Source organism: Thunnus maccoyii, chromosome 10 (assembly GCF_910596095.1).
Source record: "Thunnus maccoyii chromosome 10, fThuMac1.1, whole genome shotgun sequence".
NCBI lineage: Eukaryota > Metazoa > Chordata > Actinopteri > Scombriformes > Scombridae > Thunnus > Thunnus maccoyii.
The window spans coordinates 5,700,177-5,727,529 of NC_056542.1; the positions used below are offsets into that span (position 1 = coordinate 5,700,177).

A 27,353-nucleotide genomic window follows, 5' to 3' on the forward strand; every position below is an offset into this window, starting at 1 on the left:
CCCAAAGCAAGAAACACTACCTCGATTTTTTTTTTTTTCCATCCTGTTTCAGGTTTTGCAAACGTCAACAGCTGACTGTACACAAACTTGGATCCAGGCTGTTTCCTAGCAACACAATTCTGATTAGATTATGTATTTGGTGGTGCAGGTGGTTGAGGTTACGATGGCAAAGCATCCACAATCATCACTGAGCCAGTGGTGTTGCGCACCGACCTGCCAGACAGAACCTTGGGTGTCACAGGCTCATCAACGGTAACTGTGGAGCCATCGCTATAGCAACAGGCTCCTCCAACAAAAGGGCAAGGACCTGCAGCGGTACAGCTGCTGCAGGGTTTAAGAAGCACACGCAGTCATATACACACAGGTGGATGTATTCGATTTTCCACATGATGAAAAACACACAGTCACTGAAATACAGCAAATGAAGAAGTGTGCACGTTTTAGAGCACGTAAACACACACACACAGATTGCCTTTATGAGCCTGGTTTGGAATTATATTTTTAGCCCTACAGAGTATTTACATATTTTGCAGCTGCATATTTGTAGACTGACTTTAACAATAAGAGCAACAACTAGTGGAGCAAAAAATAAGCAAATAAGCGTGAGGTTGTGTCCGAAATCACTCCCTATATATGAAATAGTGTGCCATTTTATTTGAGTGTCTGAATTCTGAGTGTTAAATTAAAGGGGACACATTCTGCACATTTGCAGGTCTATATTTTTATTCTGGGGCACTACTGGGATATCTTTGCATGATTTGCAGTTCAATAAACTACTTAATTATCTTATATTTACCCTTTACTCAGCCATCAGTTCAGCTCCTGTCTCTTTAAGGCCGTCCTCCCGAGGAGCCCACTCTGTTCTGATTGGCTAGCTCTCGGAAGCTGAATCAACCATTAAAACAAACTATATTTGTAGGATTTCACTACTTTTTCTTGCTCTTTAATCAAAATGTGAACTTCTCAAATATATCCATAGTTCGAGCCCAAATCTGATCCAGATTAGAAGAGTAGACAATGCAAACAAACATGGAAAAACCTTGGCAACAACCTTAGCAACAAAGGCTATGCAACAGACACGTTATTATAGATCCCACTGCTTTTCTTGGCAAGACGCTCTGCATAGCATTCAAGCACTAGGATTGGCCAGGTGTCCATGCTTGTACCGCTAGCCTGCTACTTCCTATCTGTATGTTCTGTAGAACTGGGAGTTAACAGCTTGAGTCAAGCATAGAGGCTGTATTATGTGTAGCTTGGAAAATATAGCAATATGGGGCACTGAATTTGATGAATTTACTGTTTATCAGACCACAAATGAGACAAGAATTAGCAAAACACACCGAGTCTCTCTCACTTGCTCTTTTCTTTACCGTCTCTTCCTGCTGGAGATAAATTAACGGAAAGCAGCTGTTGGTGGTTTTAGAAGCAAGGCGGCCGTCTGGCAGCTCAGGGATCCCATTTTGCCCTCGTCTTTCTTCCTCGTCAGATATCTTTTCCCAGGACTGCTGCTGGTGCTGCACCGAAGAGCTGCATGCCGGCCAGAGCGCTCTGCAGGATTGATAGATAGATAGTGATTGCAAAGGTCCGCCGTTTGAAATGCAGTTTTGGGATATTTTGGAGGTTTGCACCGTCCTCCAGCGCTGGCCGCTCTCGCCTCAGCTTCCAGCACCGACACCACACCAGTTATTCTTTTTTTATTTTTGGACAGTGAAAAAGTAACGGCATGTACACTAATTCCTGCTAAGAATGCAAGCTACAGCTGTCAGCGATGACACAAAATGAAGATGATTGATTCGTGTATGAAATATAGATTTAGTGCAAAATTCAGGGTCTCTGTTATGAAGGGAGTAGTAAATGATTGAAGAGAGTGTAAGTTTCATCACAGCGTCTGTATGGTGGTCTTTTCTATCCCGCAAGCTGCTAATGTGGCTAAAAACCATCAAGTGGAAGTTGAAATCTGAGATGTCAGAGATGGTAAATCAGAGGGATTGACAGATAAAATACAGAGAGAGAACCAGCGAGAACGGTTGAGCTGTAAAGTGTAAAGCTCATCAGTTGTGGCAGATTCAGTGCAGATGTGGGATGCCGGAGGGAGCGGCCATGTTAATTATGAAACACTCTGGGGAAGGAGTGTGTTCACTTATACACACACACACACACACACACACACACATATATTATACAGTCATGCTCAGTGTGCACACAAGGTGAAGTAGCTTTGGTGTTTTGCTGAACCATACAGGACCACGAGTGCTAATGAATGTATTTGTATGATCTATAAAAATGTGTATAAACCCACTGAAGCTTCACTAATTTATTTACACTCTTCACCAGCGGGAGGCTTCATGATGATACTGTTTTTTTTTTATCATAGCTAGTAAAAAATACTAATTTTCTGTGGTTTTATGGTGTTTTATGGCTAATGGTTTTCTGATATTTTCTTTTCTTTGTTTTTTGGGGGTTCATTTAGTTTTTATTTTGTTTCTGAGGGAATTCAAACAGTGTGGTTTCTGCTAAATTATACAAAATTGTCCACTCACAAATTAGCCTTTTGTCTCTTGGCTTTTCCATGAGTTTTATTCTATTTTTTTTTTAATCCTAGATGCTAGAAATCCCATGTTTTGGCCAGGTGACACCCCTGCTTTCAGCCATCAGCATATCCAGTCAACAAGAATGGTAAGAAAACATCAAATACATCACATAAGTTTCAAAGTGAACTCTTCCCCCCTCTCAAATGTGATGCAGGTCAATGGAAAAGGACAAACTTAACATCCAGACTTCATCTTATTGTTTGCTTTACTGACGCAAGAGCAAATTCCAACAGACACATGTCAATCATGTTACTCTCCGCTGTCAGTATCATTCATATTCTTTGTATATCTGTACACGCTGAACATCAAGGGAGAGGTGAATGAGAAATATGCACCTAAATATAGAGATCAGACATCAGCAGTATCACGGCAGATTGTGAAGTAACTGTAAGGGTCACTGGTTTGAGCCCATGTGTCAAGTTTAAAATGCCCTTGTGTAAAACACTTCCTTCGTCCTCACTCGCTGTCAGATATTCTCAGGCGGAGCATCAGCAAAATGCAAATTGGTCGGTTTTTCTTGCTTCTTTCGCAGGCAGCTGGTTTGTCTTCAGACTGTTTTCTCTCTGCTCTGGAAACCAGTCCATGACAGCAGTAGCTTGGAGGTTTGGGAGTCTGACTTGGGACTGGATGGTTGCCCGTTTGAATAACTGGCTGACTGCAAAATAATCAGACAAACACTCCCCCCAACAGCTACTGAATTACCCTTCAGCTGGCTGCTTCAAAGGGAAATATATTATCGGCATTATCTATAGATAAAAGCTTTTGGTTAATTTTCTTTTAACGCTGAGCAGCTGGACTTTTGTGTCTCTAAAAAAAAAACAGCCCAAGATTTACTCCAAGTGCCAGAAGCCTGACCGACTGTGAAAATGCAAGACGACATCCCCTTAATTTTAACCAGGCTAGCAGCATTAAGGCGTCTTTATGCCTCAAACAAAGTGTTTGTCTGATCTTCGAACAGCGTCTGAATCCCCGTCCCTCCACACCTTTCCAACATCGAGTGTGGAGTTTAAAGTAGGCAGGATTTGAACTTCTTTCTCAAGCTCCTTTTATTTCATACCACCACTTCCTTTGCTTTTCGTACATACAAACGAGTGAAACACCATGAATGCTTTTGAGGAGAGACTGTATGAAAGTGTGCCGGTATAAATACATTTGCCTGATACATCATACAAACTAGTTTGTTTTGGAGCCTCACTTGTACTCTAAGAATATCTGTAGGTCAGTCCTGAGTGCTTCTCCTCAACCTCAGCTGTACTTTGAATTCAACACTAGCTAGCATGGTCATACAATAATGTACATGTAATGCTAAACAGCATGTTGCCGTGTTGATTGTAAGCACATTAACATGTGAATTCAACATTGTTAACATGCTAACATTAGTGTGTTCAGCTAAAATTCTGTTCATGCTAATGTTAGCATGTTAAATGTTAGTGGTTCTCATTTTGCCTTCCACAGAAATGTATGGTAATAACAATAATAAACTTGATTTGATGTGAACATATGCACATTTCCAGATCTATATTTGTAATCAGGGGCTCTATTAGAATATTTTTGCATGATTTACAGTTCCTTATTTAACCTGTACCGACTCTTTTTGCTGTTAAAATCTAAGCTAACTACAATTAGCATTAGCATAAAACATAGGAAAACTATTTGAAAGCTAAACCTCATTAAAATTACCAATCTAAATGAACTTGGCCTTTAAAAAAAGATGTTATCCTACTCAAAGTAGAAGAGAAATCAATAAAAGCAAATGCTCTTGATGAGATAGTATGTATTATGTTAATTACAAAGTCTGTAGATACCTAACATCAAAAATTACATGTGGAGGCATCTTACGCCAGCAGTGGGGTAAGATAACCTTTAGCTTTTTTCTTTATATTTGCAAGAACTACATTTAATACCCTACCGACATATTACCCATTAACCGTGTTGGCTTATGCCTGATGATACTGAACAAACTGAAATCATATTCAAACACTTTGTGTCTTTTCAGTAAATTAACAATGTTCTAAAATTGACATCTTCCCCCATTTGTACAGATGGCTAAAAAATATTAAATGTTTGTTTCTGTGCAGGTACGGTTGTTAAAACATTCATAATAATGATATAAAATGTTTCTATCAGAAGAACAAGACAAGACTGCAGCCAACAACAACTGTGGTTGCACCGAGCTGTATGTTTAATCTGTGTGTAAATCTCTTGAGTGGAACTGCCTAAGGATGCAAAATGAATTTGAGTGTAAACTGACAGTAAAAGTTTGTATCGTATTGTTAAAATAAAAGAGCCTCATGCTTCACGTCTTAACTGAAGATGCACCATCATTGTTCCCACAATGCTTGATGTGTATTTACGCTCTTACTCTGCTCATCTGACACAAAAAATTTAAGAGCTCTTTTCCCACCATCCCCCTCCTCTTCACCTCCCACTGAGGGAGTAATCACCCTCTGGCCCCTCATCCCTCTCAATAACATCCTCATGGTCAATCTGCCGGACAGAGAAATCCCCCCTCCCGCCAGATTACAGCGCTGGACGGCTGGGATTAGGTTTTAAATGGCGATGGGAACCGTGTTATTCTTATCATTTCCCCTTCATGCGCACACGCACACACACACACACACACACACACACACACACACACACACACACACACACACACACACACACACACACACACAGATGCTACAGAGTGCTAAGCAGCTAAGGCAGCAAAACAACCACACCATGATTTAGGGCTTTTTGTAGCAAATTGGATGTAGAAATACAGAAAGTAATGTAATGACCTAGAATGAAATTTGCAGGTTCAATCTAAATGTACAACAATCTACAAAAGTAAAAAAATGATTCAGTATTTCCACTACATCAATTAAATATATTAAATAACTGAGTAATGTGACATTGTTGTGTTATTCATCAGTTATTTAATTGAATTTTAAACCAATCCAGTCTTCAGTTTGTTTCTCTCAATTATCAATTTTGTATAAAACGTTTTGCAGTGATTACATTTGACATGTAAAATAGAAGTAAACAAATAAGCAAGCCTTTATTCCTGAATTGTAGATTTTTTGTATTGATTTTTTATTACAAGTTGTGATTGGTTCATTTAATATATTCTGTGAAGCAACCGTGCTATCCTGCAAATTTGCTGTGTACAATTAACTAGTGCCTCTGGAGATGAAATAAAGCATTTTGTCGTATCTATTACAGTTTGTTTCAATCATAAATCAAATCTGAAAAGAAAAAAATATATAAATATATGTGGAAGCTGATGTCACACAGTATCTCTGTAATACAAAAGATGAAAGAAGTTTGAGTATAGACGTCACTATTTTTCCAAATAAGAATGAAACACACACGTCCACAATAGCTCGATAAGCCTGTGATGTCACTACAAACTGTGCAGTTTACACACTGTGAATGAATTATGTGCAGATGTTTTGTAGCAACGTCCCTAATCCCGACACAAAGGCGACAGATAATCCAGTTTCTCCTCCTGGAGCTGCTCTTTGTGAAAAACACGGACACAATGGCAGAAAATACAGTAACAAACCTCGTTTTTTAGTCTACAAATCCTTTATTCACAAGGAAACGTGATATCTTTTGGGTTTTGGGGAGATTACTTGCCTTCTGTGTTTCTTCTTTATTAATTAATATCATAGTATATAGTATAGTAGTGTATAGTTTACTAGGTAACCTTTTTCAAATACTCAGGACTCATACCAGTTTTACCACTTCTTAAAACTAAATTTTATCAGTCGACCTTAGAAAAAGTTAAAGTTTGATGCCTTATTTTTCATCTTGTTCTGCATCCTAGATTTGGCTCATTGAATATATAATCTGGTTTAGTGTTTTATTTATGTTGTTGGTTTTGTCTCATTCATGTGAAGCACTTTGTAACGTTGGTTTTATCAGTATAACTACTTTATGGGCCACATGTATGAAGTGGAAGTATGTGGACTGAGGTACTGCACTTCAGTATAATTGATGAGGTTCTTGTACTTTGAGGATTTCCATTTTGCTTGATTTTATATTTTTCTCCACTAAATCTCTGAAACATTGCACTTGAAACGTTTGACTTCTGTCTGTCAGCTGTCGTTACTTTGTAGATTAAGATTTTCCAGTCAAATGAGAAGTTTGTCAAATATTGTTTTTATTTTAATTGTCCAACAGTATAAGGAAGTCATCAGATTCAGTGATCTTTCCATGAGATACTGTTCAGAGTTTAATGCATCAATTACTTAAACCTCTTAAAGGAGCTGTTATCCTCTGATACATTTTAAGCTCTGGTATGTTTTGGTGCCAATACTTTTTTTTCTTTTATCTAAAGGGACACTCTACCAATTTTCCATGTCTCAGTCAATTTACGAGTCACTGGAAGTACTTCACAGCCTGTAAATACAGTTGTATAATGACTTCTGTAGCTCAACCAGGTGTTTCAGCTTGAGTTGCATTATAGGAAGTGTAAAGTCAGGATATCTCTGCCACTGCAACGATTTTGACCATTCTTATAAATCTATAATCTGTCTTTAAAGTGCAGTATTAAATCACTGGAATAATCTTGATGATCAGAAAACTTCTACAACAGGTTAAAGTAGCATTAATAGATTTCTGTTACAAGCTGTAAACACAACATTGACAAATTATAACTGTATAAAGCTGATGTGGTCAACGCGTTGCTTGTACACATCCAGGAGACAATCAGCAGCATTAACATTTGAAGTCATTTTCCCTTCCAACTGGCAAATATAAGTCCAATATTCACTCTCCTTCTTTGGTTTCCACCAACCCTGAAGGAAAATATCTGGCTCTTCAGCTGCTAAATGCTCCACTATGTACACCAGCTAGTGGCTAACTTTTTCTGTGTTCTGCTCAGTAGTGAGTGAGTAGTGTACAGTGGAGGTTTTTCTGGTGAAACAGCTTCCTGCTGCTGCTGGAAACGAGGTTGATGAAAACAAAAAGCTGAAAGACAGTAAAACGTTACATTGAGCTGAGGAGAACAGCATAGTTGGGTGATCATTCTGTGGGTTCATCTATATGAAATATAAACAACCCATCAATCACATTACAGTCATTTGACCCACTGATTATTGCAGCTTTATACACAGTGGTTGCAACTTTTACTTAAAAACTACTTCTACAACTGGATAAAAATGTACCTCAAATTATAATATACCACACTTATTACTTAATATCAATGTGTTGATGTTAACCATGTGTTGGTCTTAAAGGACTAGTGTGTAGGATTTAGTGGCATCTAGCAGTGAGGTTGCAGATTGCAACCAATTGAATACCCCTCCCCCTCCAAAGCATGTAGGAGAACCTACGGAAGCCGCGACACTCAGGAAAAACATGAAAGGCCCTCTCTAGAGCCTTTCTAGTGTTTGGTTCGTCCATTCTGGACTACTGTAGAAACATGGCAGTGCAACATGGCGAGCTCTGCCAAGTCTGTTCTGCTCGATGCCACTTAATTCTACACACTGCTCCTTTAACTGTGGCCAATTTTACTTCACTTACTGGTCTAGAAAGGTCTGTCATGCACTAAAAGGCGTGGTTCACAATTTTTCAAGTCTGTCTTTAAACAATAATTTCCTCCTGTTCATACTTAGAGGATCTCTTCATAATGCACTTACAATGTAAGTGATGAGGGACAAAATCCAGAGTCCCTCTTTGCAAAAATATATTTAAAAGTTCATCTGAAGCTAATATGAAGCTTCAGCTGTCCAAATGAGTCAAATCAAGTAGATATCTTTCAACGTTACAGTCTTTTTAGTGCCAAAGTCCCTCTTTTTGTTACTATACTTCCACCGCAGCTCAACGGGGAAACACAAAGAGGGAATTTGATGCTTAAAAGACTAAATGTGTCAGATGTCCACTTGATATGACTAACTCAGACTGCTGAAGCCTCACATAAGCTTCAGATAAACCTTTAAATGCATTTTTGCACAAAATGCATTTAAGGGTTTCACTGAAAAGTGCATTTGAAGGGGATCTTTTAATCACCAGTATGAACAGGAGGAATGATTACAGCGAGGAAAACCTTCTTTAGGGTTTATACGGACACCTGACTGTTGTTTTAAGACAAACTTGAAAGATTATGAACTTCTCCTTTTGCCATGTATGAGTCTAAACCAAAATTACTTTGCTGATGACCAAATACAGCATATGATCCCGTAGTTATTGACTAGTCCAGCTTCCACCTGCTGGGCTCATTTTATTACCGGTGGATATTTTCCAGACTGGTATTTCACAGTAACACCTGAAGCTTATGAGATTCAGCATGGCTTATGAAAAGCTAATTTTGTGTCTTTGTGTGTGTGTGTCAAGAAGCAGTGAAGAAAAATCGAACCAAGAAATGAGACATCAAACTCATACAAAACACAGTTTATTCGACAGTGTCTAGGTCCAAGTACCAACAGACCCCATACAAAATAAAAAAAGGAAAAACAAAATGCTACAAACTTCCAAAGAACAGAGATAACTTCCATCTACACAAAACTTCTCCTTAAAAATACATTACCATTAACACAAAAAAGTATCGATTAAAGATAATATATGTAAGGGGATTCCCGTCATATTTAAGTGACATTACATAACAAGCCTGGTAAGATGTCGAATGGATCGAAAAGGAGGGAGCGGTGAACGAGAGCGTGAGTCGAGATGTGTGTTTTTGTCTTCTTCCAACAGGCTGGGAGAAGAGGGCAACAGTCAGTGATGCAGCAGTCGTGTGGGCGGGAAAGAAAAGAAACGATTAAAAAAAAAGAGGAAACGAAAGGAAATGGCGACGAGAGGTAGCGAAGGGGTGCGCAGAGAGGTAGCAGATAGCAAGAGGAAGATTTCTAGAAGAGGTAGCTAGCAGATGAACGAGGAAGAGGTAGCAGAGATACTAACAGTGCTAGCGAAGGGGGGGGGGAGGGGGGAGTCGTTTGGGGTTAAGACTTCACATTAAAAAAGACCTTATTTGAGCTTATTATTAACCTGTGTGTCGACTGTGGAGAGATGAAGGATGACGAGCGCGAAATATTTTAGTATATTAAGGTTACTAACCCTTTTATTTGTTAGAATAATTCTATATTTGAAGCCAACATTCATGTTAAACTAAATGTATCAAGCGAATGCAAGTCACGCTGAAGGGAAATTAACTATAAATATAATATAGACTTTATTTTAGATTTGTTTAAAGGCTAAAAACAATTAGTTGGCAAAACAATCTCGTCACAAAGTACTTTAGTAGGTGTTCTGGTGTTTCTTTTCCTCAGAGGATTTTTAACTTTTAAAGTCGAGATTGCGACTTCATTCTTGATCTTGGAAGAAGCAGCTGACAAAACTGGATGAGAAGATTTCAGAGCGCCCAATTTCTACAATTTCCATGACAACTGGGTGAACTTCATCTGCTGAGGAAGATCATGTGATACAACAGCTAACAATTAGTTGATCAACAGAAAATTTAACCAGCAACTTTAGTAAGTTTTTAAGAAGGGTTTCAGCTCAATCTCAAATATAGAGATTTAATGGTTTTCTTCGTCAAACATGATAGTGAACTGAATATCTTTTGGGTTTTGGACTGTTCGGACAAAATAAGACATTCAAAGATGTCAACTGACTTTGGGAAATTATAGCAGGTGTGTTTGTCCTGTTTACTGACATTTTATTGACAAAACAATGAATAAAATAAAAAAAATAATCAGCAGATTATTTGATAATGAAAATAATTGTTAGTTGCAGCCCTTTATGATATGATCAAAAGCTCTGGAGCTGCTGCTAATAGAGACTTTGTGGCGAGATCGCTTTGCTAACTGCTTTTTCTTCTGAGATCAATAATGATGAATCAACAGGAAATCTGGATAATTGATAAGCAATCAAAAAAAATATTTGCAGGTTCCAGCTTTAAATCTCAGTATTTGCTGTTAATGTTTTCTTTAAATAAACAGCTGTTTATATGAAATAAGCGACCTGAAGATGTCACCTTGGACTCTTCTAAATTTTCTGGGCGATTTTCCATATTTTGACACTTAATTATCTAATCGATTTAACCATAATGGAAAAAAATAAATGTTCATTGGAGCCCTATATTTGCGGTTGTTCCCCTTGTTTAGATTTACTGCAACATCACAGGACAAAATGATCTGATGACTAAACTCTGAAATCACGATTGCTTCTCCTTGTTTGTTAACACTTGAGGACGTTGAGGTGGTTCCTCAGGTGTGTTAACACACAGGAATGAGGATATTGCTAACCGTTACCATGGCTAGTGGCTAAAAAGCAATGCACAAAGGTGTGTGTGTGTGTGTGTGCGCGTGTGTGTGAGGTCGGGTTATGAAGTGGAGTAGGAAGGGGTTAGCGAGGTAGGCAGCACTAGGCGTTAGGAAACCGAGCAGAAGAGAGGAGGGGGGGGGGGAGGTGGGGGAGGCGGGTTTATTGGCTACAGTATCAGCACCTAAAAAACATCTAGAAGCCCACTGCGCTGAGGAAGAGCGTCGTTCATGTTCTGATGTTTCAGTCGAGCCGCATCACAGCGTCTCCCTCTCTGTAAAAGGCTGTGTGAAGGTCAGCAGGAGATTATATGTATGTGTGTGTGTGTGTATATGTGTGTGTGTGTATGTGTGTGGTTGTCCAGTGCTTTGTGGCAGGGTCTGGCCAAGTCGGTGTGTGCATGCAGCCTCCAGTGTGAGCCTCAGCTTAGCTTACGTTTCTGTGTGTGTGTGTGTGTGTGTGTGTGTGTGTTACAGTGGTGTGGGTGGTGGGAGCAGGAGGAGGAATGACGGGTGTTTTAGCTTCCTGTCCTTCCTCAACAGTTTAACTTGAACAGTTTGTGCCAGTCATGTACTAAGATTTTACATCTCTCACATCTTGTGCATTCAAGTTTAAAAGTCTGGTTATATTTCATATTTTTTTTCTTATTGTCAACAACTAGAATCAATGTATTGATTCTCCTCTGTGTCGTAGATCTCTGTTGTTGTCCAAAGTTATTATAAACACATCGATGAGCAACACTGCTGCACTGGCTGACGTGTATTAATTCACAGCAGAAAATAGTCCAAATTCACTAATCAATCCTGTTGAGTAACATTTCTTAAACTCAACAGAGGCCAACTGTTTAGCCTTTTTTTTAAAAATGAAATTATACATTTGTGAGGTGTTTCGAAAGCTCCTTTAAGAGTGCCAGTCAAAGCAGAGTAGTCAGAAAGTCAGAGGGTTTTGTCTTTTCATGCGATTTGTTGAAAATAAAAATCCAGCCTCATATTTTAGATTCAGTCATAAAAAAACAAACAGTTCTTGTCATATTGGGGAATGATGTTACAGGTTTTATAGCATTTTAAAAGGTCGTCTTCAAACTCTTCCATCTTGTAGTGACGAATATTTGCTTCTATGTACAATGAGTTAGTTTTAAGCTGTTTCACAAGGTCCGTCTCTACTGCTTGACCCACACACGGCAACTAGATGAGTAAGGTAGCGTTGCTCTTCACTGTGGATTTTTTGTAATCATGACAAGACAGAAGAGTCTTAAAAAAAACCTGTCAAACGTTGCTTTTTGTCCTTTTACCCGCCTCTTTTAAAATATTTCAAATGTAAACTTTTACGCGACAGTTACATGAGAGGCACAGACCGGTCAAAGGAGGCAAAGCAGACGAGTGAACCGCCATCAAAACACCCCTCTGACTTGAACACACACACACACACACACACACACACACACACACACACACAGAACTACAGTGTATCATTTAAAGAGGAGTGAGAGGTAGATACTCGACAAGACAAGAGTGAGGGCAGGCTGGGTGCTCTCTCTATGTGTGTGTGTGTGTGTGTGTGTGTGTGTGTGTGTGTGTGTGTGTGTGTGTGTGTGTGTGAGCATATTAATGTCTGATTCATCGTCTTGTGTGTTACAGCTCAGGCTGATCAGCGCACAAACACACCCCTGCATGTCTGAAGGCTCTCTGGTCTCACTAGCTCCCCCTAGTGTTTGGCTTAGAGGAAAGAGGCACCAGACAGGAAGATGTGTGTGTGTGTGTGTGTGGTTTTGTGTGTTAAGAGACGGGAAGGGGAAGGGGAGGGGGGGGGGGGTTACAGTGTCATTTAAAACAGCATTGGGAAGAGAAAGGTGAGACAGACGGAGCTTTTTCATCTGTTCTGTCTCCTTGTTTTGTTTTCTGTACACAGAGTCATTCTCTCTCCAGCCTCCATCTGGCCCAACAGAGCAGAAAACAGTGTTTATTACTAGACGAACCTTGCCGCTGTGCCCTGAGAGGAAGTCTGGATGTGTGTGTGTGTGTGTGTGTGTGTGTGTGTGTGTGTGTGAGAAATTGGGTCACCCTTGCCACTGAACCCTGAGTGTGTGTTTGTGTGTCTTTAGATGAAATTTATGGTTGTTTTGGGTGTTGTGGGGGGAAAAAAATACCGAGCCAGTTGCAAAGGCCATCAAAAAAGGGGGGCTGAGGTTCAGAGACAGAGTTAGATTTGTTTGTGTTTGTTTGTGTGTGTGTGTGCTTTTGTGTGTATCTGAGTGTGTGAGTGTGTGTGTGTGTGTAGGTCTTAGTTGTCAGCCACACGTCCACTCGTGGGCGCTGGAGGACCAACAGGAGCTGCAGGTATCGCTTCAGGCTGTGCAGGTGGTGGGCCAGGGTCTGAGGAGAGGAAAGATGCTCAGTTTAGAAGAAGAATCTTTTGCTGATCTTATTATGTGATGTTATATTGTTTATTTCTACTGTATTGTCTGTTTAGAGTACCAGGTGTAAGCAATCTGTTTCCACTGTTTGATGAAGACCCTGTGAGGTCGAAACCAGTGACCAGAGCGAACGTTTTCTTTTACAAAGAACACATATGCACCACAGGTTTGATCTTTCCTGGATCCACCGGAAGAGTTCTTATGTAAATCTCAGGGGTTATGAGATGTTTAACAGGTCAGGAAAGAAAACGCAAAATAAAAAAAAATAAAAAAAAGGGAAAAACACTTTGGTTTAACTGCTTACAGGTCGTAGACGTACAACTGTGGCAAAGGTAGTCAAATGTACATATTTTTGATTTAATGGCTCACAAATTTTTAAAAAGTTTAAAAATAGCTGGAGTAGACTTCATGTATAGAAACTGGCTCCTAATCAAATAATCCAGATTCAATGTTGTTTCTTTTCTGGGATTTAAAACCTACAAACTACAAAGACTGAAGGAGGCTTTTGATTCCTGTGGGAAAACAGAGAGCACCTGTCTGACGAGCTCTCATCAGTCTGCTAAACTGTTTTCATCATCAAAGTGCCAGAAAACGTCTATTTATGGTAATCCAAGAACATAAAATTGGAAAAATCATTACATTATTAAAGTGTCTATGATCAAACTGAAGCTACAGTTAAATGTGTTGACAGAATTTTACATGAAATATATTCGGACCTATTGTTTTTTGATCGTGTTAAGTTATTTTAGATATTTGTATAGTGATATTTAAGTAAGTTAACAGACTGATTTAACTTTTTTTAAATGTTAGTCTTTGCTTTACTTATAAAAACATGTCATCATGATTTCAGTTGCTGATGAGCTGCAGGATCAACAAGGTTCTGGTTTGGCCTGTGATGTGATGCTAATAAAGCGTTTAGCTGCAGCAGATATTCATATTAAACACCAACTGTCTGCTCTTGGGTCACGGCCATATTTAGATTTCCAGACACATTTTTCTCTTCGGTTGTTTGTGGTGTAAATACTGGTTTAAAGTACGCTGGCTCTGGTGAATTGAACGGTGTACTCAGCACCCAAAAATAAATCCCCTTAATAAATCTGATGTACACAAACATACGAGTTTATACATGTAAACACACACACACACACAGCTCAAACATCATGAGTGAATGTTGCAGAAGTGAGGTTTGTACTCACACATGCCGTTGGGAGCTCCGGGGTGACGTGGAGGCATCATGGGAGGCATGCCGCCAGGAGGGGGGCCGGCGGAGGGCGGGCCGGGCATCATACGGCCTGGCATGGGCTGGCCTGGTCCCATTGGTCCTGTAGTGCAGGAAGTATGGAGGGAAAACTTCAGACACTGGGAGGTATTGTTTGTTTTACTAAATGTAATCAAGAATTGGTTGTGGTTGGTGGAGTTTTAATTTAAAACAATGTGTAACCATGGCAACAGATGACCCAGCAGCACACCTGCTTTGCGTTCGTGTCTCTCACCTGTCTGTCCTGGATGGTGAGGAGCCATGGGGTGGTGACCCATCGGGGGGTAGCCGGGGTGCATGGCGGCACCGGGCGGGGGCCCTCCGTGGTGGGGTGGTGGTGCTCCATGGTGAGGAGGAGGTCCTCCGTGGTGTGGCGGGGGCCCTCCAGGGTGCATGCCTGAAGGAGGTGGCCCGGAGTGGGGTCCAGGGCCTGAAGCCTGTCCCTGTCCTTGAGCCTGAGCGGCGGCGGCGGCGGCTGCGGCAGCTTGCTGCTCCATCTGCTGCCTCGCCTTCATCTCGGCGTATTTGAGCTGCTCCATGTGGAACGCCTGACGCTCGGTGAGCAGCTGCTGCCTCTGAAGCTCCAACTGCAGAGAGAGAGAGATGGAGGAAACGCCAAGAAAGATGATTAAATGAAGACGACCAACAGCGAGAACAACTGACAGCGACACACTAATGACTGATGGGTGACGGTCACGGTGGAGGGCAGTTGGATTTAAATTTGACAACTGTCCCCATTTCATCCTTAAATATTAGCACAAGAGAATGTGGAAGAAGGTTTAGAGGGTTTCTTTGCTGAACTATTATCTTCAATATTAATAAAAACACTCTGGTTCTTTAAAACAAAAATCTTCTGAACAAATGTTTGACTAAATCTCATCAGAGGGGGATGTGCGGTTTGAGGTTTTGTCAGAGAGAACATTTAATGCAATCAAGCACTAAAAACAATAATAAACACTACATCATATGAAAGCTCTGTTGTCCCTGCAGCTACGGTTTGTGGTTGCCTGCACGTCTGCACGGGAGACGGTGCACCGACTGATTCAGTGTTTGTGTCTCTAAGCTGAACTGTGTGGATCTTTGTTTTTGTTTTTTTTGTTGTTTTTTTTTTTTTTAGAAGCTAAGTGTTTTATAGCCGATGGCAGCAGCAGCAGAGGTTTGGTTTCTCTTCAGTCTTGAGAAAGCTTATATAAACCACAGTCCTTTTCATGCACTATTTACAGCTGTGAAAACTGGGCTACGGTCCGGATGCTTCCAACAGGAGAACACAGTTTTACACTCTCGCTGGTCGTCTCCGGGGATAGACCAGCGGCAGGACACACACACACACACACACACACACACACACACACACACACACACACACACACACACACACACACACACACACACACACACACACACACACACACACACACACACACAGAGGGCTATTCATTTACCCTGTAGAAGCAGGTAACAGTCTCACTTGCCTGACTATACAACCGCTTTACTCTCAAAATGTTTTATTTGCAATTCATCTCCCCTCACAAAGAGGTAATTCGGCGTGTCCTCTTCAGTCTTGGTGGAGGACTTGGACCAGGTGGGAAGCCAACTTGTACAGCGGCCAACGCTGGCAGATGAACTTCAAATATTTACTGGCTACTAATGTCAATTCAGCAACCACACAACTGAGTAATATTGGTCATTTTTGGATAATAATTCCAAAAATCTGTATTTTAATTCAGTGCTTTCCATGTACACTTCTTTGTTCCAACGTCTTTATCATCCAGAATCACCATCATCATTTTTACATACACTGGCATTCTGAAATTATTTATCCATCATTTTAGATTTTTGTCATTTTCAATCCTCAACCGATGTTTATTTGTTTTCCCTCTGGAACCACAAACAAACAGGCTTTATACAACTGTTTTAGTTGTATAAACACTGAAGATATTAACTATTATGAGCGATTTGGTACCAATCTAAATCCAAGAAGACTGAACAAAGTACCTTTTTACCTCAGCTGGGTTGTGATTACATTTCAGATCAATCAGAAATTCTTCTGACTGATCAAAAATAAACATGTCTCCTGTTCAGCAGAACACCTGTTTTAAGTTTTTTTTTTTTTTTGAATGCATACTTTTTTCTCCTAATTGTTGAAACGCTAAATATAATTAGATTCAATAAGCGGTTTGAAAGGATTCAGATTAAACACTTAGACTCCAATTTTGGTCTAAATATGCTGCACAGTGTTTCCTTCACTTTCTGACAGTTATGATACTGAACCATCAGACTGTTACATGTGAATGTGGGAAGATTGTAAATGTGTTTCATGTTGTCCAACATAGGGCTGACTAACGATTATTTTCATCATCGATTAATCGTTACCTTAAAAATTTTTAATTTACTGTCACGTATGACAAAAAAAGAAAAGCAGGTTGAAAATGACTCAGAAGAGTTGCCGATTCATTTTTGAGTTGATCAACTATTTGATTAATTGACTAATTGTTACAGCTCTCGTCGAATGTTTAATATTTACATTTACACTTAAGGGAGTGGCTGTGACTTAAAACTGCATGATGAGCTTCTGTTATCAGTGACTAGCTAGCTAGCTGAGAGCTCTTACTGAGCGTACAGGGAGTGAAAGTGAAATACACCAGCTGGAACTCAATAATCAATACTGTGCCGTCATCCTTCCCACAGCACAACTTACGGCTTCTTTCTCTCGATCCATGATGGTCTCGAGCTCCTCGAAGTGCCTCAGCTTGATCTCTAGCTTCTTCATCTGGGTCTCCACCAGCAGAGCAACCAGGGACTTGATCTTCCTCTCCTCCACCGCTGCCAAGTGCTGAGAGGAAGGAGAAGACGAGACAAACCGTAAATATCTGATCAATGTCAAACAACGACATGACGGTTACATCATCATGATATCTTGACTTGATGTTTGGCTCCTTCTGGAAGTTAAACTGTGACAAGAATTTCACCTTGGTGGTGTAACCCTTTCTTTATACATTTCCTATGTTTTACAGGAACAAACCACAGAAAATATTCAGTATTCCACGTGTGCGGCAAACATATGAATATTAGCAGATTCAGAGGTTTCTAGTCAAGAAAAAGCACAAGTTGTTGCTTTATGTCTAAACCAATCCTGACAGGGCGCTACATCCTTGAGTACTGTGGCTTTATTACACATATTTGAGTAAAATTGTAGCCAAATAACAGGTGAACAATGGAAACATGAAACTTGTGTGTTTTCTATGACTCAGTCAGCACCGCCACAGTCTCACCTTGGCCTTTGTGGCAGCAGACGCCAGGGCAGCGGCGGCCGCGGTTGCGATGTTTCCCTCTCCGATGTCGTGCTCCAGCTTCTTCCTCTTGTCCTCTCCCTCCTCCGTAGCTGCCTTCTCCTCTTTATCTTTCTCCTGCTCCGAGGACGACGTCTCCATAGCCTCCTCCTTGTCCTTGTCTGACGGGGACGAAGACAGAAAGCAGAGCAGACGGTGTCAATCACATAAAAATGTCCTTCTGAACACTAAAAGTTTTAAAGCAAAGCTTTAACTTTTGCTGAACAGCGACTCCTGTGGCCACAAGTGGCATTACAGGATAACCATCATGGTTTGCAATTGTTTGTGTTTTGTGCTGTTCCGTCTGTATTTTAAAGGCCCAATAATGAAAAATGTGTATTATAATTTCCTGCAGCCCAGGATAAAGTTTTCAAATGTCTTGTTTTGTCCAACCAACAGTCCAAAACTCAAAGAAATTCAGTTTACAATTAGATAAAACAGAAAAAAAGCAACAAATCTTCATATTTGACGAGCTGGACCCAGCAAAAGTTTCACATTTTTGCTTATTATCAAAATGATTATCAAAATAGTTGCAGATAAATTCTCTGTTGATTGACTTATCGATTAATTGACAAATCGCTGCAGGTCTACTTTACTACTACTAACAAATAAATAAATAAATAAAATCCTACACATCTCTGATTTTACATAAAGAGGAACAAATCTTTTGATATGTAGACCTGAGAAAGATCCTTACTGGATTAAAACAGGTTCTAGTTGCGAGCTCATGAACTAGAAGTGTGTTGGGACATATTTTAGTATTTTTGTCATGAATCTCAGTGTTACCTGCTGGAGCGGTCTTCGCCTCGCCTCCCTCTTCGCTCTCCTCCTCGCGCTCCGACGTCTCCGCTCCCTCCTTCTTCACCTTCTCCGTGGTTTCTGTCTTGTCGCTCTTCTCCGCAGACTCGCTGGGCTTCTCAGCCTCGTCCTTCAACTCCGCCTGAACGACGAGGACACGGACAGATGATAAAGTAAGTACAAGCACACAAATGACTGACATACAGTATCAAAGGAGATCATCAACTAAAATAAATGTGGATACGATCATTTTGAGGGGTCATTCTAATTTAAATCTATGTGGCCAGTAACAGCTGGTAAACGCTGTGATGCACAGGGTATTAAAGGGAAACAGAATACTGGGTCGAATCATGACCCCTATTCACTTTCCGAGGACAATCGCTGTGATTTGGACAGAGTGTCTGACACTGGATAATGGATGCTAATGAAGAAGCCATCAGGCACAAAGCTGCCCAGCAGAGCGTGGACAACGTTAACTGCCGTTACATTCACCCGCTGGGCCTTTTCCAAACTATATGGTCTAAATGTAGAGGAATCAAATACAAGGTGGGAGAGAGAAAAAGTGTCAGAGGGAGGACGAATACAGAAGAACAGCAATGGGACGGCTGACAAAAAACAGACATGCGCCAGGCAATTTAGTCACTTTTAAAACGACTGATATTAAAATATAATCAAATGAGTGCTTCTGTGGATCCACGGAGAGGTCAGATTCATACTAAGAACAGACCCTGACATGCATTTTCATTCATAAATGCATGACATGTAGGATGATGCCTGGAGATATGCAAACAGATGACCTGATTTGATTTAAAAATTAAAGAGATCGTGCCTTGCCGTCATTGCACGTAGCTATTTATAGTAAAATACTGAAAGCTTTAAGGCCATTTCTATTCTTTTGCATTTGGATATGCTTAACTTTTTTGATTCACACAGTGTGTATATCAAGGCACAAAATTAGCACCAACCAAATACTGATGATATATGCAAGTGGCTGGTAGATTTACCTCATTCACTAGCCAGAAAAAAACAATAGTGATCTATTGAGAAGCTGGTAAAATTTAAACATTCACTAGTCATTTGGCTGCTGGACAAAAAAGTTAATTTTGAACCCTGGTGTACATGCTGGGGTTGTGGGGTTATAGTGTCTGTAAAGCTTGCAGGTTATGGAGTTATACAGCGAGAGAAGAGACTTTTGTTCCCCGTGTTTGTTCCTCAGACAGCACTTCTCTCCAGGCTGGGAGCAGTTTTATGGGATACTTATGTTGCCTGAGAGGGGGCGTTGCCTGAAAGGTTAAAGTCGGGGGGGAAAAAATAAAAAGTCTCTCATGAAAAGTGAACACTATAGATTACATCAACGACTGCAGTGCTACTCTGCAAGATGTGCACTGATATTTGGGGTGCAACTCATCTGCACGGGCAGTGCAGCAACCGCTACAGTTATCTTGTGCTTCATCTTCAAAAAAAAAAGACAAGTGTTCAGGTGCATTTTGGATTTAATAACTTAATAATTAGCTTATCGAGACAGATGTTCAGTATTTTGTGAACTGTCAGAGACTACCATTAGCAGAGAGAAGCACAGAAGTCCAGCACTAACAATCGAGACCAGCTGACCAACACACTCTGCAGCACTTAATACAAAACTTCAACCAACTCTGGTTGAGCAAAGAAAACAACTCAGTCCGTTTCATTTCAGAAGCTCCTGTTCCTGTACAGGTTTCTTTTGGATAACCATAGTTTTCCCTGGTATCAGCGTTGTAGCAGAGAAGCTGCTCTCCACTGCTGGAGACGTCACACTGATAACAACAAAACTAATGAAAAGTGTTTAACATTTTGGTCAACCTGTGCTGTTCTTAATTGTGCTTCATATATACACATATAAAGTGACTTAGCCTGAACTTTGAGCTATTTCTTTTATGAAGTATTCTTACCTTATCACCCTGCTGGGAGTCTGTGTCCGTGTCAGTCTTTTCTGCTTCTGTGGTTTCTGTAAGTGACAGAAGGGCAGAGAAATGTCACATCACGTCACAGACTAAAACTGATCCTGATTATTATGTTGTAGCCGAAATTTTCATTTCAATCCCTTCCCAAATGAATTGTCTAAAAAAAAAGATACAATATGTAAGATTTGGCCAGATCCAAATAACACCGACGACGTCTGCTGATGCAGACGCTGGCCGGGTGAGACATCAGCTGGCCGTCTCAGCTGCATGATCCAGTGAACCTGCACCGGGTTGCACCAGCTATGTGTAAACTGGCATGATGGCATTTGGCATCGTAGCACATTGTAGTAAGTTAGATCGATATTGAAACATCATGAATAAATTAGGTGCTGGATTATCATGTTGCAAAATGGCAGCAATTAATTTAAAAAAAAATGATGCTGTGTGGTAGAAAAAGCGCTGTTATGACATTTTATGATTTACACCTGCCCTCGGGGCGAGTGTGTAACTATTCAGTTGTTACTCAGAGTTACGTTGTAACTCATCTCTGTGGTGAAACCGCTTTCTGATCTGTGCAACTATTTTGTAATTTACCGCTGGCTCTGATGTCTCTGTAGCATTTTGATATCTAGAAGCCTCCGCACAGACTCACTGTAAACATTAAGCTATAGTCAGTGAGTGATAATGGTGGTGGGGTGATGCTGTCCCCTATTTGTTTGGATCAGGTGGTCAATTCTTACATACTGCACCTTTAAAAACAAGTAAAAATCAGGGTGAGATTCTGTTCACGGATGCATAATCACACACACAGATTAGAGATTAATTTTCCACATATTGGCAACAGAATGAGGCAACAGTGTCAAATCCAAAGGTTTTATGTTAAATGCATTTTAAGACTCTCTGAGGGTAAACACCATCATAAACAAGTGTTTGAGAGAAAGACATCAGGAGAGGAAATTAAGGCCAAGGACATTTTTAGCGAACAGGCCTAACAGGAAGAGTGTGGAGTGTGAGTATAAGTGTGAACACGCACGTGACCGGGTGAACACATGTGTACAATGAGTGTTAAACCGTGTGTCGGGTGCACTTGAGCGTGTGTTAAAGGTCTGAATATTGATCGTGTGACGCGTGTGTCGGTCGAGCGCTTCGGGCCGGTCGAGGCACCGAATGCATTTAAAGTTTACTGATTGCAACTGTGGCTCTTAGAGGGCGTTTATTCAGGTGTAACAGATTATTGTGGCGTCGTGTGTGGGAGTGTGTGTGTAGAGGAGAGGAAGAAGTGAGCAAAAGTGAAAGAGAGAGAGAGAATTTTTTTTAAGAAAGCACAGAGGCAAATAGAGAAGGAGAGAAAGAGATAAGCACATGGTAGAGTGTGATGACCCAGTTTTCTGCTCCCCCTCCTCCCACTCCCCCTGCCCCATCTGCCACCGTTGTTTTAATCCACTGGTTACTACGGATGTATGCACACACACACACACACACACACACACACACACACACACACACACACACACACACACACACACACACACACACACACACACACACACACACACACACACACACACACACTCATGCATTGTTCATCCCTCTGCTGATAAAAACTGAGAGGTGCACCGACTTCAAATGTCAAGACCTGATTATCTCTGTCTGATATTCAGGTGAAAACAATCTTTTGTGTTAAAAGTTGGAGGAAAAATAAAGGATGAGAGTACAGGACAGAGTGATGACACTGTCCACTCTTCCTCTGGCCTTAACATGTCCTCTCACACACACACACACACACACACACACACACACACACACACACACAGCAGTATTCTGCACCACAGATGTCTCTTCCTGCTAGATGGCTTGCTAGTGAAACTGATTATCTGCTGCCCTCTAGTGGCTGCAGACATTACAACACACAAAACTACCGAACCCTGTGTGGATCAAATTTTACTGGTTATAACTGCTATACATATATTCCCTCGCTTTTTTAAACTGATGTTGTTTTGTTTTTTTATTATTTCTGTTTTGTAACAATTTTATTATTGTTTATTGATGCTGTTTAATGTGAAGCACTTTGTAACTGAGTTTTACACAGTTTTATACTTTCATTCGTGGGTTTCTGACACCTCGGCTGCCGTTTGTAGCCCTCGTTAGGTGTAACTCACCCGTCTTTTCTGGCTCATCTGGGGCGGTGCCAGCGATGCCGCTGCTCTCCAGGCCGAAGGCGGGGTCCACCTTGCCCGTGCTCCTGGCCGCCTCCTGCACCTTTTTCACGTGGGCCTCCACCAGTTCAGCGGGCACCTCCTCACGCACACGGGAGAACTCCTCTGCGGACGGAGGACATTTTCCATTTTCAGTTCATGACCGACATTAATATGATACTCTCAAGGTGTGTCCAGAGTGAAAAATGCTACTGCCTTGCATTATTTGCAAAAAAACGACTGCTGAACCGTTTTGGATGTCATTATCAGTCAATTTAACAGTCAAAACAGTTTAATCTTACCTAGAGCTGCCCTGGCGGCAGCAGAGGCCACTCTGGGATCAACCACAGAGGCAAGGAAGGCAACAGTACTCATGACGGGGTTTCCAGACTGGCTGAAGGGTATGGGCTGGTAGGCGAGAGGGCCCAGGGAGGCCTCGGTGCTCTCCAGGTACGGATCCTCGATGGGCAGCCGCAGGAAGTGCAGGATACACTCGTCTTGGGTGCGTGAACCGACGTGCTCCGACACTTTGTTCCAGTCGTCTTTGAACATCTCGAGGGCCTGTTAGCAGGTGAGGGGAGTTATAACATTAGGACTGCAACTAGCAACTATTTCCATATCTATTAATCTGAAGAATAATCTTAATTTTGCGATGAATCTTATAGTCTATGACTTTGAAAAAAAAAATAGTGAAAAAATTGCATTCACTGTTTATTAGAGGCCACTGTGATGTGTTTAATTTACTTGTTTTGTCTACTAACAATCCAAAACCTTCAGCTTTTCAATTCACTGTCATATGATAGAAGAAAAACACCAAATCTGCACATTTAAGAAGCTGGAACCAGACACTGTCTTCATAATATGAGTCTTAGTGGTCATAACACTTTGTCAGTGTGAGCAATATTGATATAGAAACGCAGGAAGATATGAAAGCAACTGAAGCGAGGGAGGACAGAGCTACAGATTTAAGGTGTGTAAGGTAGATGACAGGTGGAGGTAAAGAGGGTTTTGCATAGTGGAAAGGAGTTTAACTCACAAGCAAATAGAAAGAGGAGAGAGAGAAGGTCACTGTGAGCAAGGAAGGAAAATTTCAGTCAGATAAATCAAAAAAAAAGGTGCAGGGCTTACAGGAAAAGTTGGAAGAATGAGGAACAAGTGGGAAGAGAGAGACAGATAGAGGACATGCAACAAGTGCGAAAACCTTATTATGTGTCCATCAGTGTTTATGACATCTGGATAGAGGAAGAGACCGAGCAGCTAAAATATAATTTACAGTATTTTTTTTTTTGCAGATTTGTCCTCTCCTATGTCCTTGTGGGACTCACCTCCAGCAGCAGTAGAGTCTCCTGCTCGGTCCATTCCCTGGTGGAGTTCACCCCTTTACCCTACAGGCAACCAAAACCAATATATTCACATTAAGAATCACATTAAGATAGGGATCATATAATAGGAATGTGTATTAGGAGTATTTAAAGTGGGATAGCAGACACATTTTCATTATAACCTCCAGCACAAGGTGAAAAAACTAATTATTATACATGTGTTGATACTGCTGTTTACCCTTCTTAATTTACTATTTTAAAAATCAGGAATCATAAACGCAAAAAAAACATATTAAGTCTGGTGTTGTGTGCTGACCTTTTTCTTGTTGTAGAGGTCGGTCCGAAGGCCGAAGTTTTGCAGGTCGATGGGTTTGTCTTTGCCTTTGTCTGGGAAGTTGGGCATCTGCTGCGGAGGTGGAATCTGGAGGGATGAAACATGTCACATTAAGCAACCAGACAACCTATATATCAGTTTGTCATTGAGTTTTTAAAATAATCCATTTCTTGGAAATAGCAGAAAAAGGCATCAGAAATCCAGAGAGAGCAACACGTTACATTCTCATTTCTCCTTCCATCCATCACTCCAGTTTGCTCACTTTAGTCATCCTTACCGGAGGAGGTCTGTGGTTCAGGGGCATGAGGCCCGAGGGTGTGTCGGCCAGCACGGTGAAGTGGGGTGTGGGCGGAGGACCCATCGGCAACGGGCGACTGTCTGAATCAACCTGATAGTTCACCAAACCCCACTGCTCCAAGAACGCATGAACCCTGGAGACACACAGAGATGACATTTTATTATATGTCGTTTGAGCATTTTTATGGTTTATTTAAATTCATTCATAAAAATAAAGTAGAGAGAGCGAACCCGATCATAAAGATGAGCACCGTGGCCTGCTAGCGTTTAAGTGCTGCTTTGCTTTAGTGACAGTTCAGACACGGAGGTTGAAAAAAATACATGGATTCACTACGCTCAGACGCTAATAATCATTAGCAAAGCAGTTTAGAAAACATTCAAGTAGCACTGACCAACGCTTTCGCCAGTCAAAAGGTCATATCAGCTGTCACTAATTAATGTTAATTCTGTGAGTAACTTTGTGACAGACCAAAATTAAACTCATTGTCTGGTTTGTGTGCTCTCTGCAAGCCTATGTTTGTAATTATACTCTTCAAAGAGTGTTACTCCAACAAGAGTAATATGTCCTTTCAATTGTCTCCCAATTGAACTTTCGCTTTAAAACTTAATTTTTTTGAACTTTCAGTATTTGGATCAAGTAGCTTGTCAAAGAGGAATTAGAAAACTCTGTATTGGCAGAAAAAGAGAAACTTAATTCACCTCATGATGGCGCAGACGTCCCCGGTCAAGTTCCTGCGGCAGGAGGTGGAGGTGAGGTACTCTTGAGGGTTTAGCCGATACGTGTCAATCATGAAGTTACGGTAAGCCAGGTATCTGTTTAGGAGTCGGGAAGAACAGCGTTAGCGGGGCGGGACGTTACTGTAATATGCAGGTGTGTGTAGATGCTGGGTGTGCCTCTAAACTCACATCTCTGGAGTTTTGGACTTGTTCTTTCCGTTGAAGAACTCAGGCAGGGCTCTTCTCTCAATCTCATGAATGCTGGCAGAGAAAGAAACAAATTTAATAGTTGAGCGCTGCTGCTGCTGCATCTGGATTGAGCCAAATGTACACACACACACACACACACACACACACTCTAACACAAGCCTTCTCCTGTGACCTCCGGGCTTCCGTACATCCTGACCCAGCTCTTACCAGTTGTAGTCAAACCAAGCGCCGTAGCTGGGGATGATGATGTGGTGCGTCTGTTCGGTCACGTTGTCCTCGCTCGCGTCTATCAGTCTGTTTATTTCAGCTTTGCCCTGATCCTCGTCGTCCTGCAGTCGATTTATTTAGAGAACACATTTAAAAACACCTGAATTTCCCCCTATGGAGATCAATAAAGTGTTTATTGCAGCATTACATAGAGAACAAATAAATAGTAGAAAAAATAAATAAATAATAATACATTTCTAGGTGTTTGCAATGGAAATAAGATGCTTTGATTTCTTTTTACGGCCCCATATTCCAAAAACCTTTGCCTGCAAAGAAACTGAGATGGTCTTGGAGTAATATATTATTTTGGAGAAAAATCGTTTCACATTTTAATACGTCCAGCTCCAACACTCAACCCAAATTAATATTAATTAATGGCATGTAAAAAATAGGCACTGACGCCTTATTTATCTGAAAAGTTAAAATCAATTAAACATTTTCTTATCCCTCAGACATGTTTCTGGATTCCCTTCATTCATAATAATTTCTTCATCTCACTTGCTGATGTGTTAGGAAGAAAAGGCTTTAAGGTGTGATTGAATTTAAGGGTCATTTTTGTCATGATTAGTCATTTATACCTTGTTTATCATGAGGTTTTTCTTGTATATTGTGGGGTTCATTTCATGGAAAAATAAATACCTTTTATTCTAAAATACATCCCCCCCTATGTGATCTTATGCAGTGGGTTGAGGCAGAGACATTTTTTGTTTATGTGGCATTTATTTTAGAAAACTGAGCTACTGTTACACGACCTTTGACTTACACTCTAATAACTTAAGAGTGTTGATGTGTGACGTTCTATACAGCTAAAAATATATATTATTTACTTCCCTCTCACTCACACACACACCTACAGTGTTTGGTTTGATGACATAAGCAGACAATGAGTCATCTTCTTACCTTTCCACCAGACAGCACAGAGTCATCCTCCATGTCATCTGGAAGAATAAATAAAAAACAACAACAAACGTTTTAATTGAGATACATCACACTGTGGCATGGTCTATACTGAGAACTTACTGATCACAGTAAGTTTTTGTTTTTTTTCTAAATGGTTGATTAATTTAAATTCATACACAACTAAACAGATCATTTCAGTCATAGACACATACCCAAGTCAGCCACATTCCCTCCTTTCACTGGAGTATTCTCACTGTCTTTCTTTGAATTTGCTGTGTATATAAATAAAAAAAGTAAAAAAAGAAAAAAGATATATGATGAGGAATTGAGCACTGAAGTAAAAGGAAGACAGTTTATAACTCAGCCTTGGGCATGGAGGCATTAATCGGCACTCTGGTTTGCAAAAGAGGACACTAAAATAGACCGAGTGTGTGTGTGTGTGTGTGTGTGTGTGTGTGTGTTAGAGAGAAGAGAGATTTTTGTAAAAGTGGGACATCGCAGATGGGACTTGGTCTAAAAAGAGCATTTTTTA

The 27,353-nt window shown here is 40.7% G+C and overlaps 1 protein-coding gene across 4 annotated transcripts in view; it reads right to left on the minus strand.

Annotated features, from left to right (window-relative positions):
- Positions 1-8,957: 8,957 nt before the first annotated feature.
- LOC121905469 (SWI/SNF complex subunit SMARCC1-like) overlaps positions 8,958-27,353 on the minus strand; it is a 28,435-nt gene continuing 10,039 nt past the window's right edge. The window contains exons 12-28 of one of the 4 annotated variants that reach the window (XM_042423708.1): positions 27,034-27,093; positions 26,822-26,859; positions 25,862-25,983; positions 25,634-25,705; positions 25,427-25,540; positions 24,708-24,861; positions 24,413-24,517; positions 24,100-24,159; positions 23,077-23,335; positions 22,739-22,900; positions 20,568-20,623; positions 18,628-18,781; positions 17,785-17,963; positions 17,211-17,345; positions 14,748-15,099; positions 14,451-14,576; positions 8,958-13,213 (exon numbers count right to left, since the gene is read on the minus strand). In XM_042423708.1, the coding sequence (XP_042279642.1) occupies positions 13,122-13,213; positions 14,451-14,576; positions 14,748-15,099; positions 17,211-17,345; positions 17,785-17,963; positions 18,628-18,781; positions 20,568-20,623; positions 22,739-22,900; positions 23,077-23,335; positions 24,100-24,159; positions 24,413-24,517; positions 24,708-24,861; positions 25,427-25,540; positions 25,634-25,705; positions 25,862-25,983; positions 26,822-26,859; positions 27,034-27,093 (2,240 nt within the window). In that variant the 3' untranslated portion in view covers positions 8,958-13,121. Of the gene's footprint in view, positions 13,214-14,450; positions 14,577-14,747; positions 15,100-17,210; positions 17,346-17,784; positions 17,964-18,627; positions 18,782-20,567; positions 20,624-22,738; positions 22,901-23,076; positions 23,336-24,099; positions 24,160-24,412; positions 24,518-24,692; positions 24,862-25,426; positions 25,541-25,633; positions 25,706-25,861; positions 25,984-26,821; positions 26,860-27,033; positions 27,094-27,353 lie in introns of all 4 variants that reach the window. The other 3 variants (XM_042423707.1, XM_042423709.1, XM_042423710.1) reach the window with 3 other exon arrangements.